General features: G+C 34.9%; 4 protein-coding genes across 4 annotated transcripts; 3 read left to right on the forward strand and 1 right to left on the reverse strand.

Annotated features, from left to right (window-relative positions):
• The first annotated feature begins 381 nt into the window (after nucleotides 1-381).
• On the forward strand, nucleotides 382-3,744 carry LOC130648667 (uncharacterized). Its single transcript, XM_057454722.1, has 6 exons — nucleotides 382-441; nucleotides 865-1,198; nucleotides 1,370-1,498; nucleotides 1,724-2,491; nucleotides 2,572-3,561; nucleotides 3,626-3,744. The coding sequence occupies exons 1-6, from the start codon at nucleotides 382-384 to the stop codon at nucleotides 3,742-3,744; spliced, it is 2,400 nt and encodes a 799-aa protein (XP_057310705.1).
• Nucleotides 3,745-5,905, forward strand: LOC130649203 (ATP-dependent DNA helicase PIF1-like). Its single transcript, XM_057455449.1, has one exon. The coding sequence runs from the start codon at nucleotides 3,745-3,747 to the stop codon at nucleotides 5,428-5,430; it is 1,686 nt and encodes a 561-aa protein (XP_057311432.1). The 3' UTR covers nucleotides 5,431-5,905.
• Nucleotides 5,906-7,656: 1,751 nt separating this feature from the next.
• LOC130649208 (uncharacterized) lies at nucleotides 7,657-10,010 on the forward strand. Its single transcript, XM_057455455.1, has 2 exons — nucleotides 7,657-7,788; nucleotides 9,162-10,010. Exons 1-2 carry the CDS (start codon nucleotides 7,710-7,712, stop codon nucleotides 9,461-9,463), a joined length of 381 nt encoding a protein of 126 aa, XP_057311438.1. The 5' UTR covers nucleotides 7,657-7,709; the 3' UTR covers nucleotides 9,464-10,010.
• Nucleotides 10,011-10,100: 90 nt separating this feature from the next.
• On the reverse strand, nucleotides 10,101-11,077 carry LOC130648668 (uncharacterized). Its single transcript, XM_057454723.1, has 5 exons — nucleotides 11,046-11,077; nucleotides 10,949-10,958; nucleotides 10,633-10,825; nucleotides 10,372-10,504; nucleotides 10,101-10,299 (listed from the first exon to the last, which is right to left on the reverse strand). The coding sequence occupies exons 1-5, from the start codon at nucleotides 11,075-11,077 to the stop codon at nucleotides 10,101-10,103; spliced, it is 567 nt and encodes a 188-aa protein (XP_057310706.1).
• Between the last annotated feature and the right edge of the window lie 5,985 nt (nucleotides 11,078-17,062).

The raw sequence follows: 17,062 nt of genomic DNA on the forward strand, positions 1-17,062 counted from the left end.
GCTAGAGATTTTTTTTGTCAAGAATAAAACACGACGATTTACAACAGAGTTTATTTTTGGTTGACAATAAGACGACGACCGAGCTACAACAAAGTAAGAAAAGAGTACAAAAAAGTAAGAAATTTCAAATTTATCTTTGTTAAGCTTTTAAAGGGTAGCTATTTTTATTTTCATTCATCCAGCTACATCTTACTGTCCTATATATCACACTTTAAGTTGTCAAGCAGACTCGCATTTTCCATAAAAAAGACACTTGAAAACCTCAAGTTTTTTATTTTACTGCGTTTTTTATAACAATAAACTACCATGTTTGTTTACTTTTTTTTGCATAATTAATGTATACCTTGGTGCGTAACTAATGTGTTTGTCCTAAAATTCAAAATGCTACACAAAGCTGTTAGCTGGCTACCAAACAAATCTGCTGACCAAACGGAAAGCTTGGTTTGTTGAACTCACTTATATTGCTATTTTTTCTCCTTATATATATATATATATATTATGTGTGTGTTTTACTACAAATAGCTATATACCTACCTAAGCCTCCCCAGTTTAACTATATTTAACTGGGTGTCTTAGCTTATCTCTATCCACATCTTTAAGACTCTATCCCTACCTTAGTAGTCAAACTTCTCTTCTTTTTTGAATACAAATTATAATGACAAAATAATTTACAGTATAATTTTCTGTAAACTTTAGCTACAAGAAAAGGGCCACATGCAATTCAATGTTTTTGTTTGTATTGATAATTTCTCAATATTTTAATTTAAATGTAAAAGGGGACATTTTGCAAGGAGTAAAAGTAACAGTAACAACTGTGTACGTGGTTTTAGGCTTTTCAATAATGCAGGTAGGTTTGTGTTTCAGCGCCCAGAAAATAATCAAAGGTTAATAGGTCTCATTATGGGTCAGATACCAGATCTTCCTCAACATATTGAACTGCCACAGGTAAATGTCATACCACGTACATCAATGATTGATGATGTGTCTTTAGCTAGGCGTGGACATGCACAATATGTTGCGTCTTTACGCCATTCCGAAACAGTTAATCAAGTTAACAATAGGAATCAGAGTGATTCAGTTAGGCAAGCAGCAAGTCGTAGTGCTGAATGTAATGAGCAGACTTCCAATAGACGTGCACGTGATGCTGAAAGACATACTATCGCACGTCAAGCACATAATGATCAGGCTACCAATAGACGTGCTCGGGATGCTACAAGGCAAACTATTGCTCGACAAAGGCAAAGCGTTTCGCAGGTTGCAAATAGAAGACGAGCAAATGCACAATGAAACGTTGCTATTCGTGCTCGCAGAAATGCCCCATACTATAATGTTGCACGTCAACATGTTTTGCCTAATGTTTATTATTTAGGTGTTATGGATAAAAATTGTGAGTATTGTCAAGCTATAAAGTTTGAAAATGAAGAGTGTTTCAAATGCTGCCATAATGGTAAAGTTGCACTTGATAATTTGTCACCATACCCTGAACAGCTAAGGAACTGTTAACAAATAATGATACTGCTCAGGCACGGAACTTTCAAATGAATATACGTAAGTATAATAGTGCAGTTTCGTTTGCTTCCTTTGGAGCAAAATATTTGACCTCCCCCTGGCCGTGGGCCACCATGCTTTCGTATCTGCGGTCAAATATGGCATCGTGTTGGGGATCTTCACCCTCCTGAGGGACAAACTCCTGTTTTTAACCAACTTTATATTTATGAAGCAGGTAGAGCACTCAATGAGAGAATGGCACGTCCTGAAAATAATGGCTGTAGAGAACACGTGATGCAAACTGTTCAGGATATAATGAACAGAGTTAGTCCTTTTGCTGCTGCATACAGGTACATGGCTGAAGTTGAAGCTGATGAAATAGTTCAGGCAGCAGCTGAAAACCGTGTTCCATCAGAAGTACGCATGTGCATGAGAGTTGGCAGTGATCGAAGGCGATATAACTTGCCACATTATGACGAAGTAGCTGCAGTTTTTGTTGGCCAAGATGGAGCTCCTCCTGGAAACAGGGATATTGTTACCTACCCACGTGGAGGCAATTTGCGAAATATTTCTACGTTATCTGCAAATTTAGAGCCGATGGTTTATCCTCTATTTTTTCCAAGGGGTGAACCAGGTTGGTATTATGGGATACCCCATGTTGCCGAACGTGCAACCCGTACTCGAAATGCTACTACAATGTTGCAGTATTATACTTACCGTGTAGCTGTTCGGGAAAATTTTAGCCCGATTCATTATGGTAAGAAATTATTTCAACAGTATTGTGTGGATTCTTATGTTAAAGTTGAGGGTAACAACTTAAATTACATTCGTGCGAATCAAACAAACCTGCGTGTTGACAGTTATGAAGGTTTAGCTGACCACTTGAATGCACGAGCTGAAGAGCGAGACCTTCAACCAGGACGTATTGTTGTCCTTCCTTCAAGTTTTCAAGGAAGTCCACGTGCCATGGCTCAAAACTATCAAGATGCTATGGCTGTCATTGGTAAATTTGAAAAACCAGATTGTTTCCGACTTTTACATGCAATCCAAAATGGCGTGAGAATACAGAAAATTTGTTTGCAGGCCAACGTGCACATGATCGGCCTGATTTAGTTTCTCGAGTTTTTAAATTGAAACTAAATGAACTCCTAAAAGATGTTACTGAAAGGGGTGTTTTAGGTAAAACTGTATCACATGTTTATGTTATAGAATTTCAAAAGAGGGGTTTACCTCATTGTCATTTGTTACTTCATTTAGATCCCAATGATAAACTTCGGGATGCAGATGACATAGACAGTGTTATTTCAGCCGAAATTCCTAATCAACAGGAACAACCTGAGCTGTTTGAAATTATTCGGTCGTGTATGATTCATGGACCATGTGGCTATCTGAATCCTAATTCTAGGTGTATGGAGGATGGTGTTTGCACAAAAAACTTTCCGAAAATTTTTTTAGGGTCTACCGTTGCAGACGTTGATGGATATCCATTGTATAGACGTCGTAATAATGGAATACATATCAATGTCAATAATGTTGATGTAGATAATCGATGGGTTGTTCCCTACAATCCATGGCTCTCCAAGAAATACAATGCACATATAAACTTAGAGGCTTGCATGTCTGTTAAATCTGTTAAATACCTTTATAAATATATTTATAAGGGTCATGATTGTGCCAACATTGAGATCAATGAACGTATTGATCACGATGAGGTACAGACGTTTTTAGACGCTAGGTATGTCAGTGCGCCAGAAGCAATATGGCGCCTTTTTGAATTTAAAATGCATCAGCAATCTCATGTTGTCCATAGACTGCCAGTGCACTTGCCTAATAATCATATTGTTTATTTTCAGCCAGACCAGGTTGAAGAAGCTGTGAACAGAGCTGCAAATCAAGCCACTAAATTAACAGCTTGGTTTGTGCTAAATGGAGAGAATCACAATGCTCGCCAATATTTGTATCCAGACATTCCTCTTCATTTCGTTTTCAATAACGACAGGAAAATTTGGACACCAAAGCGAAACTTTAACCTTAAAATTGTCTCTAGAATGTATAGTGTGAGTCCTCGCGCAGGTGAGCTTTTTTATTTATATACGTATGCTATTATTACATACGTGTGGTGCAACATCTTATGAAGATTTAAGAACTGTGGATGGTAATGTCGCTGAGACATTTCGTGAAACCTGTTTATTGCGTGGACTACTGCAAGATGATACCGAATGGAACAATACTTTGAAGGAGGCTGTCAACTTTTAGATGCCTCGGCAATTAAGACAATTGTTTGAAATAATACTTATCCACTGTGAACCTTCTGATCCTTTTACTTTGTGGACAAGGTACAAGGGTTCTATGTGTGAGGATTATCTTCGCCAAATGAACGAGGATCAAGCTGAGTACAGGGTGCTTCAAGATATTCATTCTGTACTTAGACAATCTGGTAAATCTCTTACTGATTTTAATCTTCCAAGTTTAGATGAAATACCTCCAGCTGAAAACATTGATGTAGCTTTGGAGGCTGAAAGAGCTTCTCAACTGAGGGCTCAACTTACTGAAGAACAGACAGCACTGGCTGATGCAGTTATAGAAGCGGTTTTAAATGTTGCTAACAATACAGCCCAAAATAACCGTTTGTTTTATTTAGAGGGTGCTGGTGGCAGTGGTAAAACCTTTACTTATAATTACCTTATTTCCGAAATTTCAGGTAGAGGTTTTCAAGCTGGAACTGCTGCATTTACTGGTATAGCAGCAACTCTTTTAAAAAACGGTACCACTATACATAAGTTATTTCAGTTACCAGTTCCTATTTTGGAAAACAGTACATGCAGAACTCCGGTGTCTGCTTATGCTGTTGAGCTACGGCAAAAAAATCTCTTTTTACTTGATGAATCTTCCATGATTCCCAAGCATGCTTTCCATGCAATAGATCGTCTTCTTCGAGACATTTGCAATAGCGAACTTCCATTTGGAGGTAAAGTTGTTCTTTTAGGTGGTGATTTTTCACAATTATTGCCTGTTGTCAGAAAAGGAAAACCAACTGAAATTGTTGACATGTGCCTAAAAAGTTCTCCACTATGGCACTTGGTTACAGAATTTAAATTAACTCACAACATGAGAACGAGGCCAGGAGAACAAGAATTTGCTGCATGGCTTCTGCAACTTGGAAAAGGTGTTTTACCAGTTCGGGAACAACCACCGTTTCAAGGTGCAATTGAAGTGCCATCCAATTGTGTGTTACAACAAAATCAATGTATTGTTAATACTTTGTTTAGGGATTTTCACCCAGAAAATATGGCATCATCTGTAATACTAACACCTACAAATGATGATTCACTTATAATTAATGATCAGGTGTTGGAGTTGTTGCCGGGTGAAGAAAAAATTTATTTTAGTGCAGATGATGTTGTGTGTGATGATGAGGAGGAACGGAATCAATATCCGGTGGAATTTTTAAATAGTATCACACCTTCAGGTATGCCTCCTCATTGTCTTAAATTAAAATCGGGTGCCATTGTTATGTTATTAAGAAACATAAACATAAATAAAGGCTTATGTAATGGCACTCGCCTAACTGTAAGATATCTTTACGACAACTGTGTCGATGCTAAAGTACTCACTGGCAATGCTATTGGAGATAGGGTACTTATTCCAAGGGTGCAACTTGCACCTTCGGATACAGGTATGCCTTTTGTTTTGCGTCGCAGACAGCTTCCACTAAGGCTTTCTTATGCTATGACAATAAACAAGGCACAAGGTCAAACCTTTGAAAAGGTTGGTATATTGTTGCGCAGGCCTTGTTTTTCTCATGGTCAGTTGTATGTTGCTTTTTCTAGAGCAAGGGCATTTGATGATGTTAGAGTAAGTATTGTTCCCCCATCCAAGCAAGGGTTTTTTAATGGGAAATGTTACTCTCAAAATATTGTTTACCGTCAAGTTCTCACATAAATAATATTTAAAATTACCAGAATCACAAGTTCTCACATAATTCTGTTAATTTTGAATATTGTTAAAAAGTTCATTTTAAAGACACTAATGTTACATACCTACAGTTGGTTATCATTTTTTTACTGATAGCGTATGTATAACTGTTAAGGTGATGTCTCATTAAATGAACTAGGAGTACTTATGATTCTGTTACTTTTAAATATTATCAAAAAGTTCATTTAAAGACACTAATGTCTCATACCTACAGTTGGTTATCATTTTTTTACTGATAGCGTATGTATAACTGTTAAGGTGATGTCTCATTAAATAAACTAGAAGTACTTATTTAAACGTAGAATCTTTAGAGAAACAAAATTCAGCAATTTCCAGATTTTAGGCTAAATTGCAAAAGTTATTTCAATCTTTATATTTTTAATTACTCATTACCTGCATTCTTTCAATAACATAATATTTAATTTTTTGGCATTGCTAATGCAACTTTTCATTTCGTGCATGTTCATAATAGCCTTAACTTAAATTCTAAATAACAGACTCTGTAAATACTCCATCGTAATGGTTTTATGATAACCTCCCAAATGAAAATCTCGCACAATTTAAAGGTAATTATTTAACCTTAATTTTTTTTGACCATTTTTTTAAATACATCTTAACGTTTTGTTTTTAGGTGATGTACAAAATTGCTCTATTAATTACAATCCTTAAAGGTAGTGGCTGCTACAAAATTTAAAGTTAGTTTACATAAAGAAAACATGTTATTATTAACGAATTTCAGGTTAAAATTTAATAAATACAAAGTACCAGTGCAATGTTGTTCTTTTAAATTTGAGAGTTTCCTCCTCGTGTAGCTACATTAGTTCGCCATATTGTAAACACGACCGCGCATGAATGCGAGGCTTTTCTAATATGTCCCCGCCTACGTCAGTGTCCAGGTTCAAAATCGGGACCGAAAACATGGGGAATGTATGAAGAACAAATTTAATTTGTAATGCCGAAGATTTAAAAATTAACCCCCGGCTACGAGCCAGACGCTTTCGAATAAAAAATGTATCGTCTGCGATAAGTATTTTTGGATCGTGAAAGGCTATTGACAGACTGCAAAAATAGAAATCACAAATTAATAACATGAATCCTTAAATTTATTTAACGGAAATAAGTAAATTTATCTGTCAAAGTATGTAATGTAATGTCATACATAAACAAGCAATAGAATAATTTTATTTTTATTTTTTCTTAAACATTTTTGAATGCCGTGGGTTTTAAACAATGCGAAACGTTGAAGATTATGCTAGTATGAACACACACTTTAAGCACAGACCAAACATCTATCCGGTCGGGACGGAACTGTTATAAAAAACACTAAAAAAAACGTGGATACGAAGTTGCTAGACAGTTTATCATAAGCAAAGATATGTCCCAAAATTATCAGTTTAAGAACGAACATGTCTTGGTGCTCAGCGTTCGGTTGCAGCAATAATAGTAAACGCGACAAAGAAAAGTTTTTTTCGTCTACCAGGAGATCGAAATGTACGAAATGCCTGGGTAAAAGCTATAAACAGAACAGAATTGCCGAAAAAAGTTCTCTTATGTTCTGATCACTTTACGGAGAACTGTTTCGATAAAAGCTGGAGCCTTCAAAATGAATTGTTTTATACCGAGAGAACGGCAAAAAGGAAATTGGTACCGGGATCTTTGCCAACAATTTTCCCACACAAACCGCAACCTAAGGAAAGGCAAACTTCCAAGAAAAGAGTTGAAAAAAAAGTTTAAAAGAGGTACATACGGTTCTTAAAATAATTCCTAGGCTCATTTTTAAGTGGTATTTTGTAGAATTATTTTATTTTATATGTAATCCAATTCAAGGTTATCGAAAACGCTATAACGAGGGATGAATTGCCACATGATGAACCTTGCGCGTCCTGCGAACCTTTACCCTCGACATACTCGATTGGGATACAAACAGAAAAAAGGAAAACAAGAGATTTTGGAACACAGGTGCCGTCACCAAAAGTTCGGGACTATGGAAATCAAATGGATTTTAGGCCAGACATTCACGCCCAAACCCAAACACTGCCCACGAGGCGCTGTAACAGAGCAACGCAAATTACGAACCAGTGCTCGAGTGTTAATGATGGTAAAATTAATATCAACTTTTTCGTAATAAGAACTCAAGGGTTTGTAAACAGTTTCACTTAAGTTTTACTTAAGAAGCGTGTAAGTATTTAGTTAAACCGTTAAAATATGATTTACTTTTAGATGCCGAAAAGAACCAAGATCAAAGCATGGACGTGGTAAGCAGTGATGACGAAATAGACGAGGATGAAGATGTTGAAAGTACAGAAAGGATGAATAGTATTCACGGTACGTTTCAGTTGAACAACATAGAAGAGTTGGAAAGATTCTTGGAGGTCCTTGGAGTTTCTTTGTCTTTTAACTTAAAAACGCAGATTGCTGAAGAATCAGCAGTTTCAGACCCTCTCGAAAAAAACAAAGAAATTGATGTGAACGATGACGAATGGCTGAAAAACTCTCTTGAAAGGTGAAAAGTTATTTTATAAACCAGAAGTAATGAAAGTAGTCTTTTTTATGCAAATTTATTTTTTAAACGTTGCATATTTAGAACTGCGAAAAAAGATCCCGATTTCGCAGCTATCGATTCGCCCGATGACAACACAGAATCAGAATTCGATGATGATAATTCTGAAAGCACACCATCATTATCAGCAACAAAACCTCTTCACAAACAAAAGGTTTTTCTTGTGTACGAATCACAGTTACTGCAACTGGTAAAATACTGTTTAAAATGTGGAGCGACAATCAATTCGTCATTAACAAGAGAAACAAAAAACACGGGGAGTCAACTAATGTTAAACTTAACATGTGCTAAAAGTAGGTATAAATCACCTGTGCGGCTGAATGTTCGTAACATTTTTTCTTTTATGTGAGAAAGGTTTTTAATCTATTTAGGATGTAGCTATAAGTGGTCATCGCAACCCATGCTCAATGGAACAAAGGGAGCTGGAAATCTTTTAATTGCTGCAGCGGCAGAACTAGCAGGAAGAAGCTACCCAAAATTACATAAGTTTGCAAAGCTTTTAAAAGTACAATTCCTGTCGAAACAGATGTATTTTGAACATCGAGGCAATTACATCTTTCCGCAAATTGACCATGCTTGGCGAAAGGAACAACAACAGCAAGTAACAGAAATTACGGAAGCCAATCGAAGTTTAGAGCTTGCGGTTGATGGACAATGCGACACACCAGGTCATAATGCATCGTATAGTACCGTATCTGCAATCGACACGTTCACCAACAAAGTACCAAATTATAGCATAGATCATGTAACGGTATAGTATACTTTGTCTTTCAATACATATTTTTAGTAGTTAGCAACGGTGTTAATTTAAAATAGAAATATTTGTCTAGGAGGTAACAAGTTCCCAAGCGATGGAAAAAGAAGGGTTTCTGCGTTGCATAAATACCATCCAAAGCGATCTGGATGTTAAGATCCGCGTTATATCGACAGACCGCCATGTTTCCATTAAAAATTGATGCAAACTGATCCAAGGTTTAAACACATCATCCACCAGTTTGACCCTTGGCACATTGGTAAAGGAATTTTGAAAAAAATGATAAAGGCATCCAAAAAGAAAGGTAACAAACGTAACACCACTTGCCTATATTCACATCAAGCTGCGAACTGGAATATTTTAATGTTTTTGTTGTTGTTTCAGATTTTAAGCTTCTTGCACGATGGGCTCCAGCAGTGGTTAACCACTTATATTGGTCCATCGCTACGTGTAAAGGGGACGGGAAAGAATTGGCTGAAAGATTTGTGTCAGTCGTCCATCATACTGCAAATAAACACACATTTCCACAAAATTCAATTTATAAAGAATGCGAACACGAGAAGTTAACGGACGAGGATAAGCGGCAAAAAGAATGGTTTCAAATGGGATCCCCTGCGCACAATGCATTGATCCATATTGTTACGCAAAAAACACTCGTCACAGATCTAGAGCAAATGAACGAATAAATTCGCACGACCATGTTCGAAGTTTTTCCTTCCTTGAAGATTAGATATCTTCCAAAAAGTTCGTTCTTCGGAATGGAAAAAATGATCGCTGGAACACAATTAGCAATCCTCGACCATAATAATAATTGTAAAAGGGAACAGGTAAAAAAATACTTAAATCTTCTCTACAAGATATGTTAATAGAGTGTTAAATTTTATGTTTCGTTCACAGAAATATCAGGTGGATGATGAAGGTACAGCAACACCGCTGTTTCAAATTGCGTACTCTAAACCAACCAAACGATTTGTGGCTAAACCAGTTAAAGAGGAAAAAGAAATAGGATATCTATTTTACATAATTCAAAAAATAATTTTGCGTGCATCATATGGAAGTAAAGCCAGCGCATCGAAGAGAAAAAAACGTCAATACGACAAGAAAATTGCTCCTGTCGCAAGACCAGATAGAGAAGAAATTATATCAAATTCGATAAAATACAAGCGTATAAAGTTGTAAATAGTTAGTACGAAAACAGAATACAAACGTTTTTTTTAAAACATAAAAGGCCGCAATAAGATATTAATTCTGAGCAACAAATATTTCATAGCCGTCTTCTCTTTTATATATGTTACACTTAACGGTTATATTTAAAAACAAAATTTAATTGTCTCCACTCCAAGAAAAGTCCACCTCTGAGACTCCTGTCACTTCACAAAAACCCACGTACTTTCCATCAGGGCTCGGGTATTCTTGACGAATCATCGTTACTACACAAGCTGGGATCACTCGACGTACACTTCTTCCTAATCTGGTGTGGATAAACCAACAAAACTGCCGATAAGCAGCGTATCTATAAGATCTAAACATAACAGCAAATAGTCATCTACTCCAGTTACGGCCATCGCATAAATACATGTTGTAATATTAATACCTGTTGGAAACATTATTTCTGCTTGATAAACCACGACTTCCTCTATCGTGCAAGCCCACTAACGCCGTCCAAAGGTTGTTTTTCAAGAGCACGACTGGAACAAAGTCAGGATGGTCAAGTAAGCAATGTTTGTCTATAATAAAATATAGGAACGTCGATTATTATAAAAACATTTATACTAGTCATGCGTTTCCAGTGTCTCTGCCGCCCCCTCCTTAGAGACAAAAAAGTAGGCTGGAAACAAGATGTAACTGTTCTTACCGTTCAGATGGGCGTACTTTATCTCGTCAATTTCATGACAACAAATGCATTCTTGCTGCGATGGCATAACCTCGCAGTTTTTACATAAGCACCACTTGTCCTTATTCAAGGTACTTCTTGGAGGTTTCGCACTTTCTTCATCCTCGTCAGATGAGTCATTAAATTCGGGCATTTCATTTGCGCCAGGCGCTCTCTAGGGCTCATACTGAAACCCTATAACGTTCGGTTTATTGGATAGTCTAGATTGCGCCATTATTTAAAATTAAAACCGCCTAGTTTTAAAGACCTATAAATGATTTGAAGAATATTTTTATACCTTCTCCCGCCTGAAAAAAAAAAAAGGAAAAGTTTTTATTTTCAGGGGGGCTTGTCGCGTTTGTCGCGTTTTCGCATGTTCGGTCTTTCAAATCAACCAATCACTGACGTCAAATGCATAATTACGCATAATTATTTTTACCAGGCCTTTTTTCGCGCATGTTATTCAGAACGTCTCTAGCTGTGCTTCGACATGGCCAAGTAAAAAAGTTTTGTTTATATGTATTTCCAGAGATTAATAAAAAAAAAAGGTATGTCATTTCTTTATTTGTATATCTATATCAGTTAATATAAAAGTTTTTATTTTGTAGCAGACACTACCTTTAAAGGCTGAAGACAACGTAAAGATCAGGACAACTTATTTTTTTTCCTTAATTTATATCATATTTTATTAAAAGTATCAACATTAAGAACATTTTATCCTCCCTTTTCTTTTTAGGTGGGGTGCAAAGGCTTACCTTCACGTGCTGCACCCTGTTAAGTGAATTGCATGTAAAAAAATGTGTATGTAATTCATGAACTAAAAGCCAAGATAGGAATAAGAATTTGCAACAATAATATAAATAATTAAGTAATTAATATGCAAGATTTTCATGAAATGTTTTCTGTATTGAAGCTTTAATATTATCAACTATTGATCACATATTTTATTCATTTGTTCAACAATTTGCAATTTTTCAAGTATTTCATATATTTTTGTTGTGAGAACAATTTGTTTGTGCAGCTTTAAGTTAATCTCACCCACTCTTTTCTTAATTAATATTTGTTCTTAATGCAGGTTATCAGAGTAAAATTTAATAAAAAATGGCATGTAACATTAGTGATGAGGTTAACGAGGAAGTCCTGATGAAAAGTGATGGTAATAATTAAATTTATAAAATATCTTTTTTTGTAATTTTTTTTCTACTGTTTAATTATAACTATTCCACACATTCTATAGATGAGAGTGATGATGTTGTCGAAGTTGAACATAACAGCATAGAAAAAAAACAGGTAAATGTTATTAATATTAATATTTTATTGAAATTGACTTTTTATTATTTTCGTAACATGTATCACAAAATAATGAATGGTTCTAATGAGAATAATTCAAATATGCCTAATTACTACTATTGTGTATATTGTGGTTATAGATGAGAATATGAACAAAGAAAATAAACAAAAAGCAGGTAAATGTTATTATTATAATTTTTTTATTTTTTGCAACTGCTTTTGTTAGCACAATCGATAATTTAGCACAATCGATAATTAATTACTAACTAATTACTTACAATTTTCGGATGATATTAATTCTAAAAACACAGCTAATTTATTTTAGTGAATTTGTCCAGAAAAGCCTTCAAACTATATCGGCAGGAACATCCTGGCCCCAAATCAAACAAAGCTTTTAAATTTTGGAAAGCTAATGGGGGCCAGGATAGACCAAATTTTAAATGGCGTCAAAATACCAAAAAAACTTCCTTCAATAAAAATACCAACTCCTCAACCAATGCTACCACCACCACCAACAATAACACCAACGCCAACACTTTAAACAGCTCATTAAACCAATTCAATTTACAATTTAATGGAGGCACTTTGTCAGTAACTTTTAAGTAAATAGAAAATTTGAGCTCTAAATAGTCTATATTTACATATATCTTTTTACTCTTAAAAGTTGCTTGGAATTTTAAACTCTGACTTTAGTTACTTAATTTGTTAGTTGTTTGTTAGTAAGTTGTTTGTTAGTAAGTTGTTTGTTAGTTAGTTGTTTGTTAGTTAGTGAGTTATTTGTAAGTTGTTTGTTTGGTTAGTTAGTGTGTTCGTCGGTTGGTTTGTTGGCTGTTTGTCTGTTTGTTTGTAAGTAAGTAGACTAATCGGTTAGTTTAGTTTATCTTTTCTGTTTTTAATCTGTTGTAAATATAGAATTGAATTACAAGATTGAGTATTTTATTGACAAAACCACCCTTTTCACTTTTCATTAAATTAATAGCATTTTCAATGGTTGTATATTTACTCATATTGTTTTTCATGTTCAAACATTTTGTTCTTATAAAAAACTGTTAATGTTATCTATATTATGTATTCAATATTCACTTCAACATTCACTGGTATTGGGGGCTCACAAGCTACTGGAATTGGTCATATTGCCCAAAACTTACCTTATTAACTCTCTTTAGTACAAAAGCACACTACGTACTTTTCTTTTTCTTTTTTAGGTTGAAGCGCAAAGCCCATGACTTGCCTTCCCGTGGCGCGCTTCGTTAGGTGGATTATTTTCTTTTTAAGGAGATAATTCGTGAACTTAAAGTCAGGGCATGCCATGTTAAAATTGCATCACATATTTTTGGTATTGAAAAGACTCAAGAAGCATCAACTGCAGGTAACTTACTTACCAATATATTAATATTATACGATCTGTATGTAACCATTGAATTATCTTTTTACAGGAAACAAAAATAGGAAAGTATTATCATCATAATTTATTATTTTTTAGGTTTATGGAGGTTTATGGAAAACAAAATCCCAAGTTTTCTTTTTCGTAACATTATCGTTTTCGTAAGTTATCCTTATTTTTACTGCTTTTTTGTCATTTTTCCACAGGCCTTTACAACTATCAAAAACGCATTCAATTTTTATGTAGATGAACAGGACACTGCTGACGTCATCAAAATTCCTAAAATCTTCTAATTTTTCATTGTTCTTCTGCCTGAGTGGATTTTTCCACGGGCCTATCTACTAGTCTATATAATAATACGCCAGTTCTGTCTGTCTGTGACTTTTGCAAAGTGGATAAAATTTCTTTGATAAAGTCTATAAAACATCGTCTATAAATTTGTTCTGTAAATTACCAAACTTTGACGTTAAAGCAATATTGACGTCAAAGGAAAGTATATTAAGATTAGTGAAGCCATTGCATTGCCTTTTAAATTTAAGGCTAAATAACTTGGAAACGGGTGGAAATAACTGACGTCATCTCCTGCGTAGGTAACTAGGGACCACCTTTGACCAATTTGGGTAAGTTTCCCAAACCTGGGTCCCTGAATCCGTTTCGGGAATGGACGGGTTGATGACGTCATCAAAAAACCTTCAAACCCTAATATCTCTGCAACCGTTTGTCAAAAATACACGATCCTATACATTTTTTTGATCAGCGTTTCAAGATCTATACGATGAAGGCAACAGGCATACACATTTCTGAAAAAAAATGTTTTGTGTTCTGACATGTCTCTGCTGACGTCATCAAAATTGAAATGACGGTTATTTTTCTCTGTTATCCTGCCTAAGTGGATTTTTCCACGGGCCTTATCGACTAGTATGTCATAATAATATATGAAATTATGTATTATCGAATTTTGGTTCTTTGCTTACTTTAAACGTATTGTTATAGGATGCTGGCTGCTGGGAATGTTAACTACAAAAAGATGCAAAAGTAGGTGAAGATCAGAAAGTTAAATGACAAATCCAACTACTTTTCGGATGAGTTCATGTCTTTATTTCATGGTCACAAGGACTTGGAGCCACTTTGTTTTACAATGGAAGGTAAATGCGGTGAGTGATGTAAAAGCGACTTTGATATATTCAATACATGGGAGATAGAAAATCCATAATAAGAAGGAACAGGAAATTGCAGTTGCTCGACAAAATCTACAGGCTGAATGAGGAATATAATATAGAATGAACAGAACGATTAAAAGACTATCAAATATGCTAATTTAGTGGATTTAGACAAATACAAAGGTAATCAATTGTGCCCATTTAAAAGTAAGTAGCGGTGGCAGGGGTTTATGAAGTTATTCGTCAGCAAATGCAAAATCATAAGAGTTGTTTGGCCCGGCATTTCTATACCTTCGGACGAGAAACAATTACCACATTTGAAGTAAACGCTAGGCATGTGGAAGATTTCAAATATCATAAGATCGAGAATAAGGATAAAGACTGTTCTAATATATCAGTAGAACCAAGACATCTGGACGCAACAACAGATATTTTTTGATTTAAAAATAACTAGGGTTAGAAATCAAGAATAAATGAATATTGTAGTTGGCTGTGCGTTGTCACAAGTGGAAAAAATAAACAAATCAATCACCAGTTAGAAAATGGTATAACGTTGAAATAAAATTACTTTCGAAATAAGATACAATCCGCAAAACACAAAGTGCGCTATTTTATATTTTACTATCCAATGGCAGATCCCTCTTATAAGGCTAGAACATTTTTACGGACGATGGCGAAGTGATTTTCATAAAATACGACATCTTATGATGATACACTTCATGTGGCAGTTGGTGAGAAACCGAAAGAACAGAAAGATGTATTTGAATGTCTTTGTTACAAGAGAGTTGGACGATAGTTGGGCTGTCTGACATAAAATTTAGGACAAACGGGGAGTGGAAAAACTACTTTTATATTAAAATGCTTTTTAAAAAATAAAACCTGATATTTACGTTGATAATGTTCCACCCATTAAGTCAGGTGTAATTGCAGAAGATCTTACGATTTTTGCAGCAACTAATGAGAAATTATGTAACAAGATAATGCTGCTGTGGTCAACGCTTTGAATTATAATGCGACTGATTTAAGACACGGCAGTAAAACAATTCGTTCCCAGACTATGTAAACATGCCACGACTTAAACTGTGTCATTTCTTCGAAGATGTTTTACTTCTGGTCAATAAAAAGAAGCCAAGTCATAATCAAGTTATTGATTCGTTGGAATGGGAATGGTCCCTCCTAAAACTAAGTCAGCTGTATCAGAAAAAGCTGAAGTAACAAGAAAAGCAAAAATTGAAGAAGCTTTTGATGCTGAGATCAAATCGTTGGAAGATGTGCTAATTTGTTTGGATGGAAATTGTAAATTTGAAACACTGAAGTATAAAAGGCAAAATGCTGTGAACCAAACAAAGTTAAAAAGTTCTAGGAAAAAGATGTTAAAGGATGACTTACAATCCGTAAATGAAAATTGTGAATGTGTGAGGCCAAATAAAGAAAACTAGAAGACGAAGGAGTATACAGAAAACTAATCGGAATAATCCAGTCAAAAATTGGACCATTCTTAAAAAAATGGTTTTAGGGGTGTTTTGATTTGTCAAAAAAAAGAAAAGAAGAAATAAATAAATAAATAAATAAATAAATAAATAAATAAATAAATAAATAAATAAATAAATAAATAAAAAATTGGGTTAATTAAGTTATGGGTGTTCGAGTTTTCGAAAAAAAATTCAAAAAAATGAATTGCCACGCCTTATGATCGTTGACTCAACACTAATAACTGTCGCTGCGTGTTATAACTGTCGACTCAACACTTATAACTGTCACCACTTGGTATAACTGTCAAGTCGCCCCGAACTCTTTTTAAATCCCATGATAGAGTAGTTCAGGGTCACGTGTCTTCGATGGTTACATAGGGATCTTACTGAATGCTGGTGTAGAAATCCTGAATCTGATATTGTTTATAAAATGATTAAAAATGGCAGCGATGTTGCAGGATGACCAAAGGAGAGTTTAAAGAAGAATTTAGTTTTGTTTAAATGATTTAATATGGCTTTACCTACGATTCTGTTTATTTTTGTACTAAAGTACAGACTAGATTATATAATATGCTTATGATTGCAACACACAGATTTAACACATTTAAATTTCAAGACGACAAGTTTATTTTTATGACACTGATACTTAAAAATATAAAATAATAAATAGATGAAGATGCTGTTAGAATTTGTGGAGATAAAGATTTTTAATAAATGGGATTGGCAGAAAAAGACACATTGTTTGCTTTAGGCATTCTATCTTACAAAGAAGAAGGAAGAACTAACAAGTTTTGTAAAAGGGGCTGGAAAAGCGCGTGTTCCCTGTAAAAATGCTAGCAGCGGAAAGAAAACAACCTGAACTAACTGAAGCACATCCTATTGGTGATTGAATCAAATCCGTTATTGTTAAAAGCATAGATTGTATTTTGCACCGCTCGCAAGAAAATGGAAGGATCAATTGGTGAACAAGAGCCACTCAGTATATTTAGGACTATAGACTTTACTGGAGATGGGAAAGAGGACTCTGATGGTAATTGAGATCAAAGTCTTGAAAGAACTGTTAATGCTTGCAAAATATAGTTTGCATGGCATGTGATGGCCTTGTT

Source organism: Hydractinia symbiolongicarpus, chromosome 7 (assembly GCF_029227915.1).
Source record: "Hydractinia symbiolongicarpus strain clone_291-10 chromosome 7, HSymV2.1, whole genome shotgun sequence".
NCBI lineage: Eukaryota > Metazoa > Cnidaria > Hydrozoa > Anthoathecata > Hydractiniidae > Hydractinia > Hydractinia symbiolongicarpus.